Source organism: Episyrphus balteatus, chromosome 3 (assembly GCF_945859705.1).
Source record: "Episyrphus balteatus chromosome 3, idEpiBalt1.1, whole genome shotgun sequence".
NCBI classification, from domain to species: Eukaryota; Metazoa; Arthropoda; class Insecta; order Diptera; family Syrphidae; genus Episyrphus; species Episyrphus balteatus.
Window position 1 is genome coordinate 123,688,934 of NC_079136.1, and position 18,054 is coordinate 123,706,987.

General features: G+C 27.9%; 2 protein-coding genes across 2 annotated transcripts in view; one reads left to right on the forward strand and one right to left on the reverse strand.

Moving 5' to 3' along the window:
• Positions 1-18,054, reverse strand: part of LOC129913628 (angiotensin-converting enzyme) — a 136,724-nt gene that overhangs the window by 106,917 nt on the left and 11,753 nt on the right. The window lies entirely within an intron of this gene.
• Positions 13,900-18,040, forward strand: LOC129913632 (uncharacterized). The gene is made up of 2 exons (XM_055992397.1): positions 13,900-14,006; positions 16,731-18,040. The coding sequence occupies exons 1-2, from the start codon at positions 13,995-13,997 to the stop codon at positions 17,805-17,807; spliced, it is 1,089 nt and encodes a 362-aa protein (XP_055848372.1). The 5' UTR covers positions 13,900-13,994; the 3' UTR covers positions 17,808-18,040.

The window sequence follows — 18,054 nt, forward strand, 5'->3', positions numbered from 1 at the left end:
TCGAAACATAAAATTGAGCTCAAGTTTCAACCTATTTATGTATACTGACACTAAAGTGCCAATAAAAATTGAAAAGAAACAAAGACACATGACATTAATTGTATACGATAATATAGCCTTTAGCTGTCATTTTGGGGCGTTAGCCTTGTAGATAAGTTGACAAATTAGTAAAATGAAAAGATCCAATAAATTTAATTTAGTGAAAACAATGGTTTGATTTTGATTAAATTTTTTATATGTATTTCATAAAGAGATTGAGACTTTTTTTCAAGCTTTATGATAATAAATTGGAATCCTTTCTTTTTTGGTTTACATTTAACTTATTTATGTATGCACTTCGGAGCTCAATTAATCAAAAGTCACGTGAAGTTTTAGCTCTTCCTTATTTTCTTTGGAGTAGCTTAGCTTGTATTTAATATAGATATTACACACTAGAGTAGTTTATACATTCGGTAGAAATGTTGATTTAAAGATAGAAAGAAATTGGTCATGCAATTCGGAAATCCTTATAATAAAGATGTCAGAAATGATTTCGATTATTCTTTAAAAATTACTTTTAACTTGATCTAAATTGAGAAATTAATCTTATTGTGTAAAAATGTGATGAGATATTTTGCAGTGGCATAACTCCAAAAGTATAACTTTAAAAGGAAATTAATTAACGAGAGAATGAAAAATAAATATACATAATTCCAATAAGAAAGATTTATCCAAATTTTATGTGCGACAAGTCGTTCTCGAGATTTTAAGACTCACAAGTTTTTCAAAATGGCGGACGTCACACAAAAGCAAACAATTATACGCAAACTGAGATTTTTACTCAGAATTAATGTCTCCTCAACTTTGCTGACGGACGTCACAATAATTTCCAGTTCTCCTGCATTTCACTTCTCATTGACTGAACTAAGTTTCTCGTAAACGACTCAGTCAATTTCAACAAAAATGTTTTTATAGAAGCTTTAAAGTGATAAAAATTATATTTAAAAAAATTTTCAAGAATAAAAAACGTTTTTAAAATTAAAAAAACAAAAACGGTTTTTTGAAAAAATGTTGGAAAATTTTTTGATATAAGAATAAATATTCTTTTAAAAACGGCTCTAACGATTTTCAAAGGTAACATGTCCAGTCGTTCATTTTATTTTACATTGGTTAAGAAATTCTTTAAAAAATACAATAATAATAGTTTTCCTTAAATTGTTACTTTGCATTTCAAAAGAATTTGAAAAAAGTGGGTGCCGCAATTTTGGTCTGTCTGTCTCTAGCGATTTGGTTCAAAATAAATATAAAATTGTGAGTTTTTAAAATTAACCAAAGGGGAAATGAAATATCACCTCCTTTATGACAAAAAAAATACAAGAGTGGGAAAATTTAGCTCTTATCTTTTTCATGAACAAACAAAATTAGAAAAACTATAATTTGATAATGTAATCAATTTATTATCTATATAAAATCTGTTTTTATAATAAATAGTCACCGTTTTAAATGATTTTTATCACAAAACGAAGTATGTTAGGTATCTGATTTCTTGTATGAAATGGAATTTTTAGAAAAAAACATTTTGAAATCGATTTTCAAAATGTTTTTTTTTTTCTAAAACTTCCGTTTTTTAAATAAATAATTTCTTAAATATCAAAATGTTCAACATTTTTCAAAAAAAAAGTTGGTATGTCATTTTCAAAAAATAATTAATTTACACTTAACCCTTTCGAACCCAAGGTACATATGAAAATCAATATTAAAAAATGCTTTTTCGGTATTATGGGGTCAAAAATGTCACAACTAAGAAATATGAATAGCAAAAAGTTATTTTCCAAAATAATAAATAGCAAAACTAATGTGTTATTCTCATATTACATGTAAGTAATATGAACTGCCTATGACCACCAAAAAAGTCGGAGAACTGAGAAAATAACTTTTTATGAAACTACAATGTATGCTACTTCTTCTAAGCAAAAAAAACAAAACACTTTCTGCATTAAGATTTTTTATATCTTTTTTTTTTTAAATTATGACCATATATAAAAAAAATTTTTTTCAAAAAAAAAAAATGTGAATTTCAGTTCCTTTTTCGATAAAAAAAAAAAATAAAAGGATGATATTTGACTAACTTTTTGTAATAATCTAGTAACTAGGCATTATTATCTTTCAATTAAGCCATGGAAACATAAAAAATTGTTTAATTTAATATTTTTTACGAATTTTTAAAAAAATGTTACATGAGAGTAACGCTGGGTCCGAAAGAGTTAAAAACAAAATTTCAAAATGTTTCACCAACCCGTTTTCAAAAAATTGATTTTTCTAAACAAAATTTTGAAATGCATATTTTAAAAAAATCAAAAAAAATGTTTTTTTTTTTTATTTTCTAAAACTTAAATGCTACAGTTACTTAAACGCTTTTGTATAAAAAATTTAATTGAATATTTTTTTGTTATTTCTGACTTTTTCCGGAATGACCATGCTAATTTCAAGAAAAAAAATATTCAGAGGGCCTTGAAAAGATCGAAATTTAAAATTTTCAAAGATTAAAAAAATATTTTTAATTTTTTTTTTTGTATTCTTTTTTTTAATCGAGCTTTTCAAAAGGAGCCGTTTTTTTTTTTGAAAATTTGTTTTAGTGTGACAGATAATAATAATTTCATTAAATTTTTTGAAAAATGTTTAAAAATATTGGAAATAGCAGAACAGCTTTAATTTTCAAAAAAAAAAAACAAATATACAAGAAATCATGTGATGTACATACTTCGCTTGGAAGTAAAAACCATTTAAAAATTTGATTTTTAAATTTTTAAAAACAAACAATGCATTTCTTTTTTTCCAATTTTTACATACAAAATTTTGAACAACTTTTTCCATAGTTTGTGGGTGGTGACGGTAATTTTTTTCTTTGGAGTATAATTTCTTGTTTAACTTGCAACTCAACAACTTTCATTAAAAAAAAAAAAAAAAAAAAAAAAAACAAGTTAAACTATCGATTAAACTCAAAAAATATTTGTTTTACAAGTTGCTACCAGATTAATGGTGTTTCAAATGATTTGATTTTTTTTTTTTTACTAATTTAATGTTGGTCCAGCCTAAGATGGACAGTAAGAAAATATATTCAGCTGTTCATCTAATCGCGTAACTAACTAATTGATGCGATCTCAACAGTAACGCGTTATCTTGCATTTTAATAACGTTTAGGTGTGTTTCTTATCTCTCAAGTGATGATTTAGTGGACTTTGATGTGAACATTTACGAGTTTCCATGACTTATGGTACACAGCAGGTGCTTAACTCAAGATAAATTATCTTTTTAGGAGAGACCAGAAGACGTAATTATGGTTACTTTTTTATACGATTTACAAACTTTTCCTGAAAAAAAAAAAGAAAAACTAAATCACAAACAAAACAAATATGATTTTTTGCTTGTAGCCTTGAGTTTAAGTCCTTCCAGAAATAATTTTTTTTCTGGGATCTATAACGTTTTGGTGTTTAAATGGAATTATGTCAATTCCGTTGGTCGATTAGTAACCCAGTGTGCCTAATCCGATGTTAGAGAGCCGGTTATATTATCGACGAGTGGCTGTCTTTTTTTTTATGTTTACTTTTCTGTTTAAGGTATGCTCCTTGTAGGCAACTACTGACCCGTTGCTATTTTTTCTTTGATATTACATAATAATTCAGCAAAGTCTACTCCGATCAGACTGCATGGTTAGTATACAGAGACGATATAGAGTGACGAATTCAACGTTGACGATGACTAAACTTGCACGGGGAAATGTCTTGTCTGTAGAGTTAACCGAGAAGACGAGAAGAAAAGTCTGTCAAACGAGATATATGTATAAACATTGTTTATATGCGAGTATCTGAAAACTTGCAAATGCGAATTATGTAAACAAAAAATAAATAACGATTCGTTTTGGATGATTGTATACAGAAAAAGATTGTATCTCCGTTTAATCCAGTAATAGTTGTGGTTGCAAATTTAAATTCACACAAGCTTTTTATACTTTTATTTTAAAATGAGATAGCAAATCTATAGGAATTTTCAGTAGTTTTTTTTTTTTTTTTTGGTGGAAGAAAAGAAAATACAAAATATGTCAAACTATTTTCTTGAGACACTGGAAAAGAAATTTCCTGATTTGGACAGGATATGCGTATTACTTTGTGTATTTAGTTGTATAAAGTTTAATTATGTGGTGGCAAAAATTGTAGCCAATGAAGAAATTGAGGAATTAAAAATTTATTTTATTGGTAATTGGTTTGAGTCAGTGAAGTATGTGTAGCAAAGGAAAATAATTGTTTTCTATCCGGTTGGTAACTCAAAAAAAAAGTATTACAAATTTTCGTGCTGTTTTTTTTTTTTTTTCTGTGAATTTTGAAATAAAGAGATTTTTCTTTTTAAAATTATTATACAAAAGTTTCTTGAAGGTCTGGTTGATGGAGTAGTGAGTAATTGCAAGCCAAATTTTGTTTTTTTTTTTGTTCTTACATTCGGGAGCAGATTTTTTCGGATTTAAGTATCAAAAAAAGTTTTGATTTACAAATATGAGTTCACAATTACCAGGCCTATCCATTTAGCTGAAAAAATTAGAAATTTTTTTTTTTAGGATTTTCGACAAAAAATCAAGGTTAACCACTTGGCTAAAAAATAGGCATTTTCAAAATTTTCAAAGAAAGGATTCTTTAAGCTCTATCCTCCAAATCAATCGAGTGATACATCAAAAGACAGGCCTCTTTAAACTCTATTTATAACTGAAAACTAAAAGTTTCTTGCAGGTCTGGTTGCTCAATTATTTGCAATTGAAATATTTTTTTTCTTAAATTTTTTTTTTTTTTTAATTCGGAACCAGATATTTTTGGACCAAGGTCTCGAAACAAGTTTTGCTTTACAGATATGAACTCACAATGAATAGGTCTTTCCATTTATGTAAAAAAATTGAATATCTATTTTTTTAAGATTTTCGACAAAAAATCAAGGTTAACCACTTGGCTTAAAAATAGGAATTTTTAAAATTTTCAAAGAAAGGCCTCTTTAAGCTCTATTTATAACTGCAAACCAAAAGTTTCTTGCAGGTCTGGTTGCTGAATTATTTGCAATCGAAATATTTTTTTTCTTAAATTTTTTTTTTTTTTTATTCGGAAGCAGCTATTTTCGGACCAAGGTCTCGAAACAAGTTTTGGTTTACAGATATGAGTTCACAATGAATAGGTCTTTCCATTTATGTAAAAAAATTGCATATCTATTTTTTTAAGATTTTCGACAAAAAATCAAGGTTAACCCCTTGCCTAAAAATAATGGATTTTCGAAAAAGTCCTCCAAATCAATCGAGTGTTACATCAAAAGAAAGGCCTCTTTAAGCTCTATTTATAACTGCAAACCAAAAGTTTCTTGCAGGTCTGGTTGCTGAATTATTTGCAATCGAAATATTTTTTTTCTTAAATTTTTTTTTTTTTTTATTCGGAAGCAGCTATTTTCGGACCAAGGTCTCGAAACAAGTTTTGGTTTACAGATATGAGTTCACAATGAATAGGTCTTTCCATTTATGTAAAAAAATTGCATATCTATTTTTTTAAGATTTTCGACAAAAAATCAAGGTTAACCCCTTGCCTAAAAATAATGGATTTTCGAAAAAGTCCTCCAAATCAATCGAGTGATACATCAAAAGAAAGGCCTCTTTAAGCTCTATTTAAAACTGAAAACCAAAAGTTTCTTGCAGGTCTGGTTGCTGAATTACTTGCAATCGAAATATTTTTTTTTCTTAAATTTTTTTTTTTAATTCGGAAGCAGATATTTTCGGACCAAAGATTCCAAACAAGTTTTGGTTTACAGGCATGAGTTCATGAATAGGTCTTTCCATTTAAGTAAAAAAATTGCAAATCTATTTTTTTAAGATTTTCGAAAAAAAATCAAGGATTTTCAAAAAAGTACTCCAAATCAATTGAGTGTTACATCAAAAGAAAGGCCTTTTCAAGCTCTATTTATAACTGAAAACCAAAAGTTTTCAGAATTACTTGCAATCGAAATATTTTTTTTTCTTAATTTTTTTTTTTTTTTTTTAATTCGGAGGCAGATATTTTCGGACCAAGGTCTCGAAACAAAATTTGCTTTACAGATATGAGCTCACAATGAATAGGTCTTTCCATTTATGTAAACAAAATTGCAAATTAATTTTCGACAAAAAATCAAGGTTAACCCCTTGCCTAAAAATAATAGATTTTCAAAAAAAAATTTTTTTTAAACAAAAAATGAGAAAGACCTTCGAAAAAGTAGTATTATTTCATACGGATTTAAATATAAGTCGATAGATTTTGAAAGATGAATTTCTAAAAAAAAAACACCTATTTTTTAGCGTTTTTCGGGTGGTTTTTTATTTTTAAGAATTTTTCCAAGTACCAATTCAAATGATCTCAAACTTACAGGACTAATAGGTATTTTAAATTTGCATGCATTAAGAAAAAGTTAGATTTTTCAATTGATATTTGAGCAAAAAAACGGGAAAAAGAATTTTGTAGGTAGTATTTTTTGACCGTTTTCAACACTTTTTTATTTTGATAGATAGGTACATAAATGAAATTGTTGCAGTTTATAAATAAAATGCATGATTATATTTTTACAAAAAACATTTAAACATTTTCACATTCAGAACTCAGAGATATGGGTTAAAAAAGACCCTTTAACAGAAAATTAAGTTCTATTCAACTTCAATCGATTTGAGCGAGCCAAAGACGAACGATATTATAGTTTTTTTTTTTTACATATTATTAAACCTCAGACCCTAAATACAACTTTTGACCACTATTACATTGACACACCCTAGTGTACAAGACTATGACTTTTAGCTAAAAAAATTTAAAAAAAAATGTTATAGTTCATAGTTTCTTGACTTCTGAGCTCAAGTTCATTATCATTTGTAATAAGCTACTTTAAATATTCTTCTTCTTTACAAAATAATCAACTAAATTCAAGGTTACCTATATATTGTATAAATTTCATCATTTTAACCTCAAAAAAAAAAAATAAGGAAAATAAATTTATTAAAATGGTAAAGTTCAACAACAATTGCATTTTATTGCTGATGCTGTTCATAAATCATTTTTGTAAGTTGCCTTTAATCCGAAAACAAATCGAATCTATCAAAAAATGGTTATAAATCTTGTAAATTATTTGTACCTACCTTTAAAAAAAAAAAAAAACTACAAAAGTTTTTATATTGACATTGATTTCGGAACAAACAAAAGCCCTAACGAGCGAGGTCTAAGAGTATAAAATTGATGCTGTGCCTGCATTCGAAGAAGAACTTACAAAAAAAAAAAAAAAAAAACAATGAAACCAAAAAATTCATCATCAAAGAAAATCGAAACAACTGGAATCAAAATCAAGCCTCCATCAACAACAGCCTTGAGCTACTGCGGTAGTGATTTTTATTAATGTCTTCCACTATTTTTTTTTTTTTTTTGCTATACGATGAATATTGCCCGGTTGTTGTTGTTATTGTTTTGTGTGTATCATTGGCCTGTTAACACAACTTGATTGACACTTTTTCATGTCAAGCTACGAAACGTGGGAGGAATTAACAAAAAAAAAAAAAAAACAAATGTCGATATCTCAATAACCACCTGTGTGCAAGAAATTTGTTGATATATTTTAATTAAATTCAACACATCGATTGGTCACACTTCTGGGTTAATAACCCCCAAAGAAGACGTCATACCAAAAATTGGATGATGGGTTATAGACTCGCGGAATATTTGTTAGAAATGATATAATTAATTCGGGGCAAATTAACAAAAATTTATGATGTTGAACACAGACAAACCAGACAACATTTTTGTTGTACTCGATTTTAACTTACCTACCTCAAAATACAGAAAAAAAAAAAAACAAAATTTGGTAATACTAGCTGAGTGGTTTTTTGAAGCTTTACTTAGACTGACATGGCTACAAAGTAAATTAAAACTTTGGTAAAGTGCGATCAGTCATGTGCACTGGAGCACAAATTAATATTTGTTGAAAAATTAAATGAATGAGGTGAGTGAACCGAAGTAGTTACAATATGTAGGGTCTTTTTGGTGCAAGGAGTCGGTGGTAATTCTTTGAAAAATGTGGTAACTGCTCGGCACTTTGTGGGTCTAGTGAAGTGCACAACTAAGTAGCGCAGCGCAGCAAATCTTAGACTCATGTTGATTTGACTGTTTTTTTTTTTTATTATTTATATTGCGTAAAAGCCACTTTGGTGGTTTAGGCTACCTTTTTTTTTTTGTATTCTCTATACCTAACTTGATGTATAGCATAGGATAGGGTTATTATTAGAGTTGTAAGTGTTTTATATGATTTTCTAGGTTAAATCGATTAAAATTTTGGAATCTATGTTTGCAATAATTACCTACTGAAAGAGTTGAGAAAAATTAATGTATTAATGTTGTTGTAAAACTGTAATTTATAACTCACTGGTTTTATGTTTTTCGATAAATGATAAATGTTGAAATTGTTGTCATTAATTTTGTTTTGTTAAGATAATAAATTTGGAATTTTCTAGTTGTCATAATACTAATTATATACTAAGTTTTTTTTGTAGAAAAATTTATGTTCTTAGATATTTTGCTTACTACAAGGTAATAAATGGCCAACTTAATTTTAATTCATAAATGTAAAAGTTTACTATTTTATTTGAATTTTTGGTTACTGATGAGAATGTATTGAAAACTGTAGTCTACCTACATTCTTGACGATAGCTTATTTGTATGTCAAAAACTCCTAAATGTTTGAAAAAGTGTATGAAATGTAATACTCAAATGCCATTTAGTGACAAATTGTGTGAATTTTAAGATAATCTTATGAAAAAAAGTAGGTAATTTTTTAACAATATTAACTATCATTGAATACTTAAAAAAAAATTACTTCAATTAAAACGTTATAAGCTTAAGATTATATTATGTAAAGAGTTTTTTGAGAATTATGTCATCAACTGGGGCGCCCCAGAAACAATAAGAAAAATTCACTGATGGTCAGTTTTGAGGCGTTATCAATGAAAAAAAAAACTAATTAATTCTGGGTTAATTCAATACTTTATCACTTTATTGTGTCCTTATTGAAGTCGTTAATAATTTAGTTTATAAATTAATTTACCAAAAAGTCCAGCCAGCCAGGTTAAAAATAAAAAATAATGCGGTTTCTTAGAAAAAAGTAGTTTTGGTTTTTTATTAATTTCTCGAAAACGACAAGACATTTTTGGATACGGTTTTACTGGTTTTGTTTATAAAAAAAAAAAGTATTTTGAAAAACTAAAACAGTACTTAGTTACATAAAATTTTGAAAAAAATTTCAAACATTTTTTGACGTGATAACGTCTTATAAATCGATGAACCATGGCAGCCACCACAAAAAAGTGACGCCATTTTCTAACGTTACACTCTCGCACTTTCGCAGTGTGGCAAAAAATTTCAATTAAAAATTAAAAATAAACTATTAGAGATAAAAAAAATCTTCTATAGCTTATTTGAAAGATAATAACCTAAAGCCTAATCCAAATGAAGGATTTTTAAAAATTCCGTAATTTAATAGGGTAAACAGGGGTAAAACGGAAAAATGAAATTTGGGATAAAATCTAAACGCGAAGTCGTAGAGAATTGATTTTTTTTGCTTTAGATAGATGAGATTAATTTAAGAATAACTGCATTTAGGAAAAAATTCTAAGAAATTTTGAAACTAAGCTATAACGTTTTGTTTGAACGTTGTACACGTGTTGGGGCTATGACAAAATGATGATTTTGGGTAAAGGAAATTTTTTTTGACAATTCTAAAGATGCCAGGTGAAAGATGAGGGATTTTTTCCAACACTCTGCGTTTCGAAATATGCATTTTTGAAAAACACCTTGTTTTTTAGGGTTATTTTCGGGTAATTTTTTATTTTTAGCTTTTTTTTTTGGAGCGTTCAAAAAATCTCAAACTTATAGGACATGTAGGTTTAGTGAGTTTTGACTGAATAACGGAAGAAACAAGTTGTTCAAAAACACGTTTTTTTACCGTTTTTAACCGATTTTCATCGTTTTTTATTTTTATCTTTTTTTGTTTAATAGATACATGACCATGACTACGACTATATGTGTGCGAAGTTTCAATCATTTTCGTAAACACAATTTTGAGATAACGGTAAAATAAAATTTTAAAATTCAACAGGTTATAACATTTGACCAAGAGCAGATAGAAATTTTATTAAACTTTTATGAGCATCCTGATACAATAACCTTTCATTTGGTATATCATACATAACGGTGGTCTAACAACAAGCTAAACAATATTAAATCAAGAAACTACTTGGGAAGTACCGTAATCTCAGTCTGGAAATTCGACATGGTTGACTTTAAAAAATTCTAACTTCTCTTGTAGGCATCTTTGAAATGAGATTGATAAAACATATGAAAGGTGAAATAATAAGCTTTCACATGGTATATATTTTTTATAGGTTGTCGTTCAAAAAATTGATTCCATAGCCTGAGAACATTAAAATAAATGTTTTTTTTATTTTTTTAATGAAATTTGATCGAGTTCAAAAAATTCTAGCTCTTTTTGTAGATGTCTCATAGACCTGATCGATATATATATTTTGAGCTAAGACAATAAGCTTTCAAATGGTATAAAATTTTGTATAGGTTGTTAGGGAAAAAAATGGAATTAATGACGTGAGAAGATAAAAATTCATGTTTTTTTTTGTTTTTTTTTTGATGAAAATGATTGTTTTCAATAAATTATTTTTATACTTTTTGAGCATCGTAAAAATTTAAAAATGGTTTTATTATTTACAAGAAATAATATATATAATATACCAAATTTTTTTTGTAAGCTTTTAAAATAAAAAAATTAATATAATGAGAAAAGAAAAAAGCTTTTTTTTTGTAAATTATGAATATTTGAAATAAATACCGAGCTAAAATTGACTCATTTTAATATCACACAACCTGTTTTCTTACGACGTTATCACGTAAAATCATCGGCTTTACAGACAACCTCTTTTTTTCGAAATTTTGATTTTGAAATTTAATTTTTGAAAAACTGCTTCATAAATCAGCTTTCTTTAAAAACAAAATAATCATTTTTAACAAAAAAAAAAAAAAAAAAAACCGACTTTCATGGGTTTTATGGTTTTTATCATAGTTTCTATGGCAATTACTGGACGAAATTTGACCAAACTGCAGGCACCAGCTTTCTAATACAAAAATAATAATAAAAAATTAGTTCACTAAGTCCAAAGGTATGAGGTAATAAACACAAAATAAAAAAAATACAGACGAATTGAATACCTCCTCCTTTTTGGAAGTCGGTAATAAAAGACGATGTTTTTGGCTTTACAAAAAGCTATAGTACGTTATTGTAGGTGTAACCGTTCATTTTTCCTTTCATTTAATGTATCACTCGATGGATTTGGAGAAAGTTTTTGAAAATTCCGTTTTTTTAGGCAAGAGTTTTTTTTTTATTTTTTTTTTTTTCAAAAACCTGAAAAAAAATATAATATTGCAATTTTGTATCTAAATGCATAGGCTTGTTCACGGTAAACTCATATCTGTAACCAAAACATAAATCCGAAAAAATCTTCTTCCGAATGCAAGAAAAAACAATATTTGGTTTGCAATAACTCAGCAACCAGACTACCAAAAAACTTTTGGTGTCCAGTTATGAATAGAGATTAGAGAGACCTTTCTATTGATGTATGTATTACTCGATAGATTTGAATTTGAAAATTAAATTTTTTTAGACATTGATTTTTTATTGAAAATCTAAAAAAAATTGATTTGTAATTTTTTTACCCAAATTTTGTAGGCCTGCTCATTTTGAACTCAGATGTGTGAAACAAAACATTTTTCGAAACCTTGATCGAAAGTATCTGATGCTTCCGAATGTAGAAAAAAAAAAATATTTCGTTTGCAAATATGTAATTTAGGAAAGTCAAAAGAAAGCTGAATATTAATAATAATAATAAAAAAAAGGAGTATCAGGCATACCTTAACTTAAAAAAAATATCAAAAAAATCGCTCAGGACCTATATCTGCTTCAGCAGACCAAAGGCACTTGTATGTTTTTTTTTTTTTTTTGAAAAAAAGTGCGATAGCTATTATTTTTCTACTTAAAGTTAAAATATTTTTTTTTTAGCTATTATTATGTGTTAGGTCCGATGGACTATGGCGCCAGGGGTCTGGGTTCAATCCCCAGCCTCAATCACCTAAAAGAAAAGTATATGTCTTAAAATCTTCTTCTTCTGATGGCCTACTTTCTTGAGCAATATTTGCTATTGGACATAAACTCTAAAGATATTTTTAGAACTCCTCTTAATCTTTTTTTTTTTTGTATTTATATAGCTTTATTTAAAACAGTAACCCTGATACAAATTTCCACAATCAACTTTGACTTATCGGCTTTTCTTTGGTAATCTAATACTTCTCTAACCTTGCAAACAAAATACAAATCCAGTACAATATTCTCATTTAACAATCAATATAAAAAAATTTAAAAAAAAATAACGAAAAAAAATTACCTAAAACAAAAAACGCATCTATATTGCAAATTCAATCTGTGTATTGTTAATCTAAGTACACAATATCATATTTCAATCAAAAAACTCAATACAATTGACCCACTTTTTATCTCAAGTAAGCAAATTATTATACAAAAAAAAAATATAAACAACAGAAAAAAAAAAACATTATATTAACAATCAAATAAATCGTCACACAAAATGATTGACTGCATATCACACATCGGCAAATTGGTCTTTTCATCTTCATGCCAACTATTACAATGTCACCAGAGCACCAAAATGACATACCTATAACATTTTTTGTCTAGCTTGACGACCAACCAACGACGTATCAAAAAGAGATCCAAATTTTGTATAGACTGCAACATTTCATCGAACAATCGATAACACAAGGAAATTAAAAGCACATAACATATTAAAACAATTGCAATCTATGACATAATCGATTGGCGCTGATGTGTTGTATGTTAACTTTACAGATACCATACACAATTGCTCTGAGGCAATTACAATGAATTTTTTTTTTTTTTTTTTTTTTGTTTATTTTCGTGTCCAGGAAGAAAAGTTAAAGAAAAAAAAAAAACACACAAAAATAGAGTGTTAACATGGAATTTACGAGTATGGTAGTTTTTTTTTTTGTTTTTTTGTCTGACCATGGGCTCTCTGGATTGTTAATTCTGAGAAATCCAAAAATTTTGAGATTTATCGACTCAACGAACCAAACGACCTAAATATTTATTAAATTAGCTCAACAAAAAACAACAAATCATCATCAAAAAAAACTGCATTAAATTCAATAATTATAAGACAAGAGATGAATACAACAACAACTCACTCTTTCTCACTTTCGATCTCAATCGATTGCAATATGCACGGTGGTGGTCTTTTCTGCTCGCAAAAGAAGCGCGCATTTGAATTTGGAGGTCTCTATAAGCTTATTTTTTTCGTGGTTTGTTGTTATGTTCATCATCATCATCAGCATCATAAAGCTTGGCCTATGCTCAGATTATAATATTGTTGTTGCTTATGGAATAATTCCATACAACAACAAAAAAAAGAGGGGCAAACTTGCATTAGAGCATAATACAAAACTCTACTCCATACTCTTCGTTTGTAGACAAGTTTTGCGCAAAACTCCCCAACTTCACAACTCAAAACCGAAACGCAAACGATTTAACTATAAAAGTGCTTCCAGATACTGGGTTAGGTATCATTAACCTGTTTACTTTTCAACTATTCACAGCTATTTGTGCAGTGTGTGCTGTGCAGACGACGAAACTTGGGAGAAGTAATTTATTTGATTTTTTTTGTAATTTTTTTTTTTTTATAATCGAGTTCGTTGCTCAACTCTTTTGTTTTGTTTTAAATTTATAGCAAAAAAAAAAACACAAAAAATACGAAATTTTAATATTTTTTTTTTGGATTGGTGAATTTACATCCCGGATTCGCGTATATAGTTTGGTAGTGGATTACAATATTGAAAATGAAACTGCTGGTAAGTAAAGTGTTGATGGAAGAAGGAAAGTGTTTGTTTATTTTTTTTTTTTTTTAATTTTTCAATCGAAAGTGGATTACAACGAATAGAAAAATACAAACAATAATAAAAAAAAAATGTTTAGTGTTTGTTCAGGTGTAAATGTTAAATGCATTCAATTGGCACTAACTGAGATTTTATTCAGTGAAATGAATTCAAAAGTAATGGAATGAATTGAATTTATAAAAAAAAAAAAAAAAAAAACAAATAAAACCAAGAGTAAAATGTTTAATTGTTTTGAGAAAGTCAATGAACTTTATTTTTCTTTTTAAGTCCTGGACTTAAAAAATAACTCGAGAAAAAAAGTATAAATGTAAAAATTTAAGATAAATTTTGAATATAACGTTTTTTTTTTTAAATAATGAACGAACAAGAAAGTCATTGTTTTAAACCCAAGAAGTTCATTGACAAATTTCAAACAGTTTTAAAAACAACGTTTAAGTTACCAAAATCTAGTTCTGGTTTCAAAATCACTCCATCAGTCATAAGAATTTTTCAATTCAAATAATTTTTTCAAGAGTTGTTGCCTCAATGTTTGCTAGAATCATAAAATTCCTTGTGAACTTCTTAAATCTTAAACAAATTTGATTGCTGAGAGTTGTTTTCAATTTCCTTGAAAGTTGTTTAGTTGGTTGATAAAAAAATCAACACTTAGGAAGATAAATTACAACTTAACAATATTCCACAGTATGAAAATTTCTACCAAGCCTCTGTTTAAATTAAAGTCTTTAGCTGTTCTAAATATTTAATGATTTAACACAAATCCTAACAAGTTCTCTATGAAACTGAATAAATAAATTGTTAATTTTTTAAAGTCCTCGTTTGTTAAAAATGTTTCAATTTTCCATGATTCAAATTGTTGTGGACAAAAAACTTGTTAAAAAGCTTAACAAGTTAGTTAAAAGATATAAAAAGTTAGTTAAAAACCTTAAACAATTGAATTAAAATGCCTAACAAGTTAGTTTCAAAACTGACCAATTTAAATTGTTTCGTACTTAAAATTGTTATATGAAAAAAACTTGTTAAAAAGCAGTTTAACAGATTCAAGCTTTTTTTTATATTTAAACTTGCTGTAAAACATAACAAGTAATTTATAAAACAGAAAAATGTATGAAACTATACAAGCTAACAGGCAAGCTATAAACTTTAACAAGTTATTTGGTATTTTTTGAAGATTCACTTTTTTAAAAACTAATCAAGGTTTCAAGAAAATGTCAGTTTGGAATTTATTACTTTGACACAATTTTTTTACCAGTAACAAAAGACACAGCAACTTAATGCAAACACACAATTTTTCGATATTTTACAATAATTTTCAATGGTTATTAGATAAAAAAAGAATTAGCTATAAAAATATCAAACTACTTGTGTTTTACAACTTTGGTTTACAAATTTTGAATTTAATTTTGAATACTTCTACTACTATTTATGGCTTTTTAAATAAACAAAAAAAAAAAAAAACGAATGAACCCATCAAATTCCAGTACATACTATAATAGGACAACTCTCATCATGAGAAAAGTCATCACAAGGCTCGATTAGAACAAAATTTATTTTGAATTCAATTTATTCCATTGTTAATTATGATTGTTTATTATGATTGTTGCTTTATTTTTTTCCAAATGTTTTTCCTTGACGAAATACTCCCTGTGATGAATTGTCTTTTGATGGGCTGTTTATGATGACTTGTCCTATGATTAGTTGTGAAGACAAAATAAAAATTTAAGAACTGTAATAAATTTATCACATTTAGCATTCAATATAATAATAGTAGGTACTTCTGACTTTTTATACATTTTATTATTGTCAGCTGAAAGCTTGTAACTTGTTCAAAAAGGCAGCTTTTGTTATTTTGAAGAAAACAGCTAACAATTTTTAATTCCCAAGAATATTTTTAAAACTTTTTTCAGACATTTTAGATTTATTTTATATCATAAACTTGTTATGCTATCTAAAGAGCTCATTTTCAACTTTGAAAGCTCATTTTTCAATTTTTATTTTTCACTTCTTATTTCTTAAATAGAACTTTGACAAACTTGTCGAGTTTTAGATCATGTAAAAAAGGTCAAAGAAATTTTTAAAATGCAGTTATTTAACAATAAAAAAAAAATTGCACATGAACTTAACATAACAATAAAAAAAAAATTGCACATGAACTTAACCTATTAACTTTAACTTTTGTAACAATTTTTAACAAATTCATTGACATTATGAATGTCCAAGAAATTTAACCTACAAAGCATAATGTTTTTATTTTTTTATGAATAACTTGTAGAGCATAACTTGTAAAAAAATGTGAACTTGTAGAAATTTAGAAATCTTTCAGCATAAAAGCTAAATAATTTGTTATTATAAACAAACTTAGACTTACTTGAACTTGTTGAATACCGTAACAAGTTTGTTTTAATTTCATAAGAAAAAGAAAATACTAGAAAAGTCTACTTACAACATATTTGCAACCTAACAAAAAATTTACAAAATATAAAAAAATTACTTGTTTAAAAAAACAACAAGTTCACAAAATTTATTCCAAACCTGTTTCCCAAAAGAAAAAGGCTTGTTAAACATTTTATTGACTTGTTGGTCTTGTTATTTAATCACTTAAATATTGGCCCGAAATAAGTATTAACCTTTTATTTTTCTCTTATTCTTCTCTCTTTAAAAACAAACTACGACAACAAATAGAAAACAGCATGTCTCCTAGCCTTAGTGCTTACCTTCGCTTATGCCGAAGAAGAAAAACAACCTATTGAAGAACAAAAAGCCGAAGAAGAATCATCCAAAGCTGAAGCATCAGCTTCCTCAGATGACACATCAAAACCTAAACGTGGTATTCATGGATTTGGTGACTACCACCATCATCATTATCCATCCATTCATGAAGAAAAAACCCTAACCATCCACAAAAATGTCCATGTTCCAGTGCCAGTGTACAAACATGTACCAGTAGCAGTTGAGAAACATGTCCCAGTACCATACAAAGTTAAAGTACCCAAGCCATATCCAGTTATCAAACATGTCCCCTATGAAGTGAAAGAAATCGTCAAAGTACCCTATGACGTTCCAGCTCCATATCCAGTTGAGAAAAAAGTACCAGTTGCAGTACATGTCCCATATGACAATCCAGTCCCAGTGAAGGTCTATGTTCCAGCTCCATATCCAGTTGAGAAGAAAGTACATGTCCCAGTAAAAGTTCATGTTCCAGCACCATATCCAGTTGAAAAGAAGGTACATTATCCAGTAAAGGTACATGTTCCAGTTGACAAACCATATCCAGTTGAGAAGATTGTCCATTATCCCGTCAAAGTACATGTTGATAAGCCAGTCCCATACAATGTTGACAAACCAGTTCCATATCATGTTGAGAAGCCAGTTCCAGTGCCAGTTATCAAGAAGATTCCAGTTCCTGTTCATGTTAAGGTAGATCGTCCAGTGCCAGTGCATGTTGATAAGCCAGTTCCATATGAAGTTAAGGTTCATGTCCCAGCCCCTTATCCCGTTATCAAGGAGGTTCCAGTTAAAATTGAGAAACATGTTCCTTATCCAGTCAAGGTTGCCGTTGAGAAACCCTATCCCGTTCATATTGAGAAACATGTGCCAGAATACCATGAGAAACATATTAGTTACAAAGAACCAGAATTCTATCACAAACATCATGAACACCATGAACCTGAGGAGCATCATCAGAGTTATGAGCATCATGAACATCATGAAGAACATGAACATCATGAACACCACGAACATCATGAGCATGATTTTTAGACAGATGAAAAGGCTTTAGCTAAAATGAAGGTTATTTAGCAGAAGGCAAGAAAAAAAAAAAACTAGGAGAAGATGAAAGTATTCCAAAAAAAAAAACACAAAAAACCAACACACTCAATTCATGTTATATGTATTATTTTTAATGTATAAATGTCTTTATTGTACCTGTATTATAGGCTAATAATGCAGGTGCAAAAGACTTGATCTGATATAATTTTTAAGTCAAACTATACAAAAACACAAGATA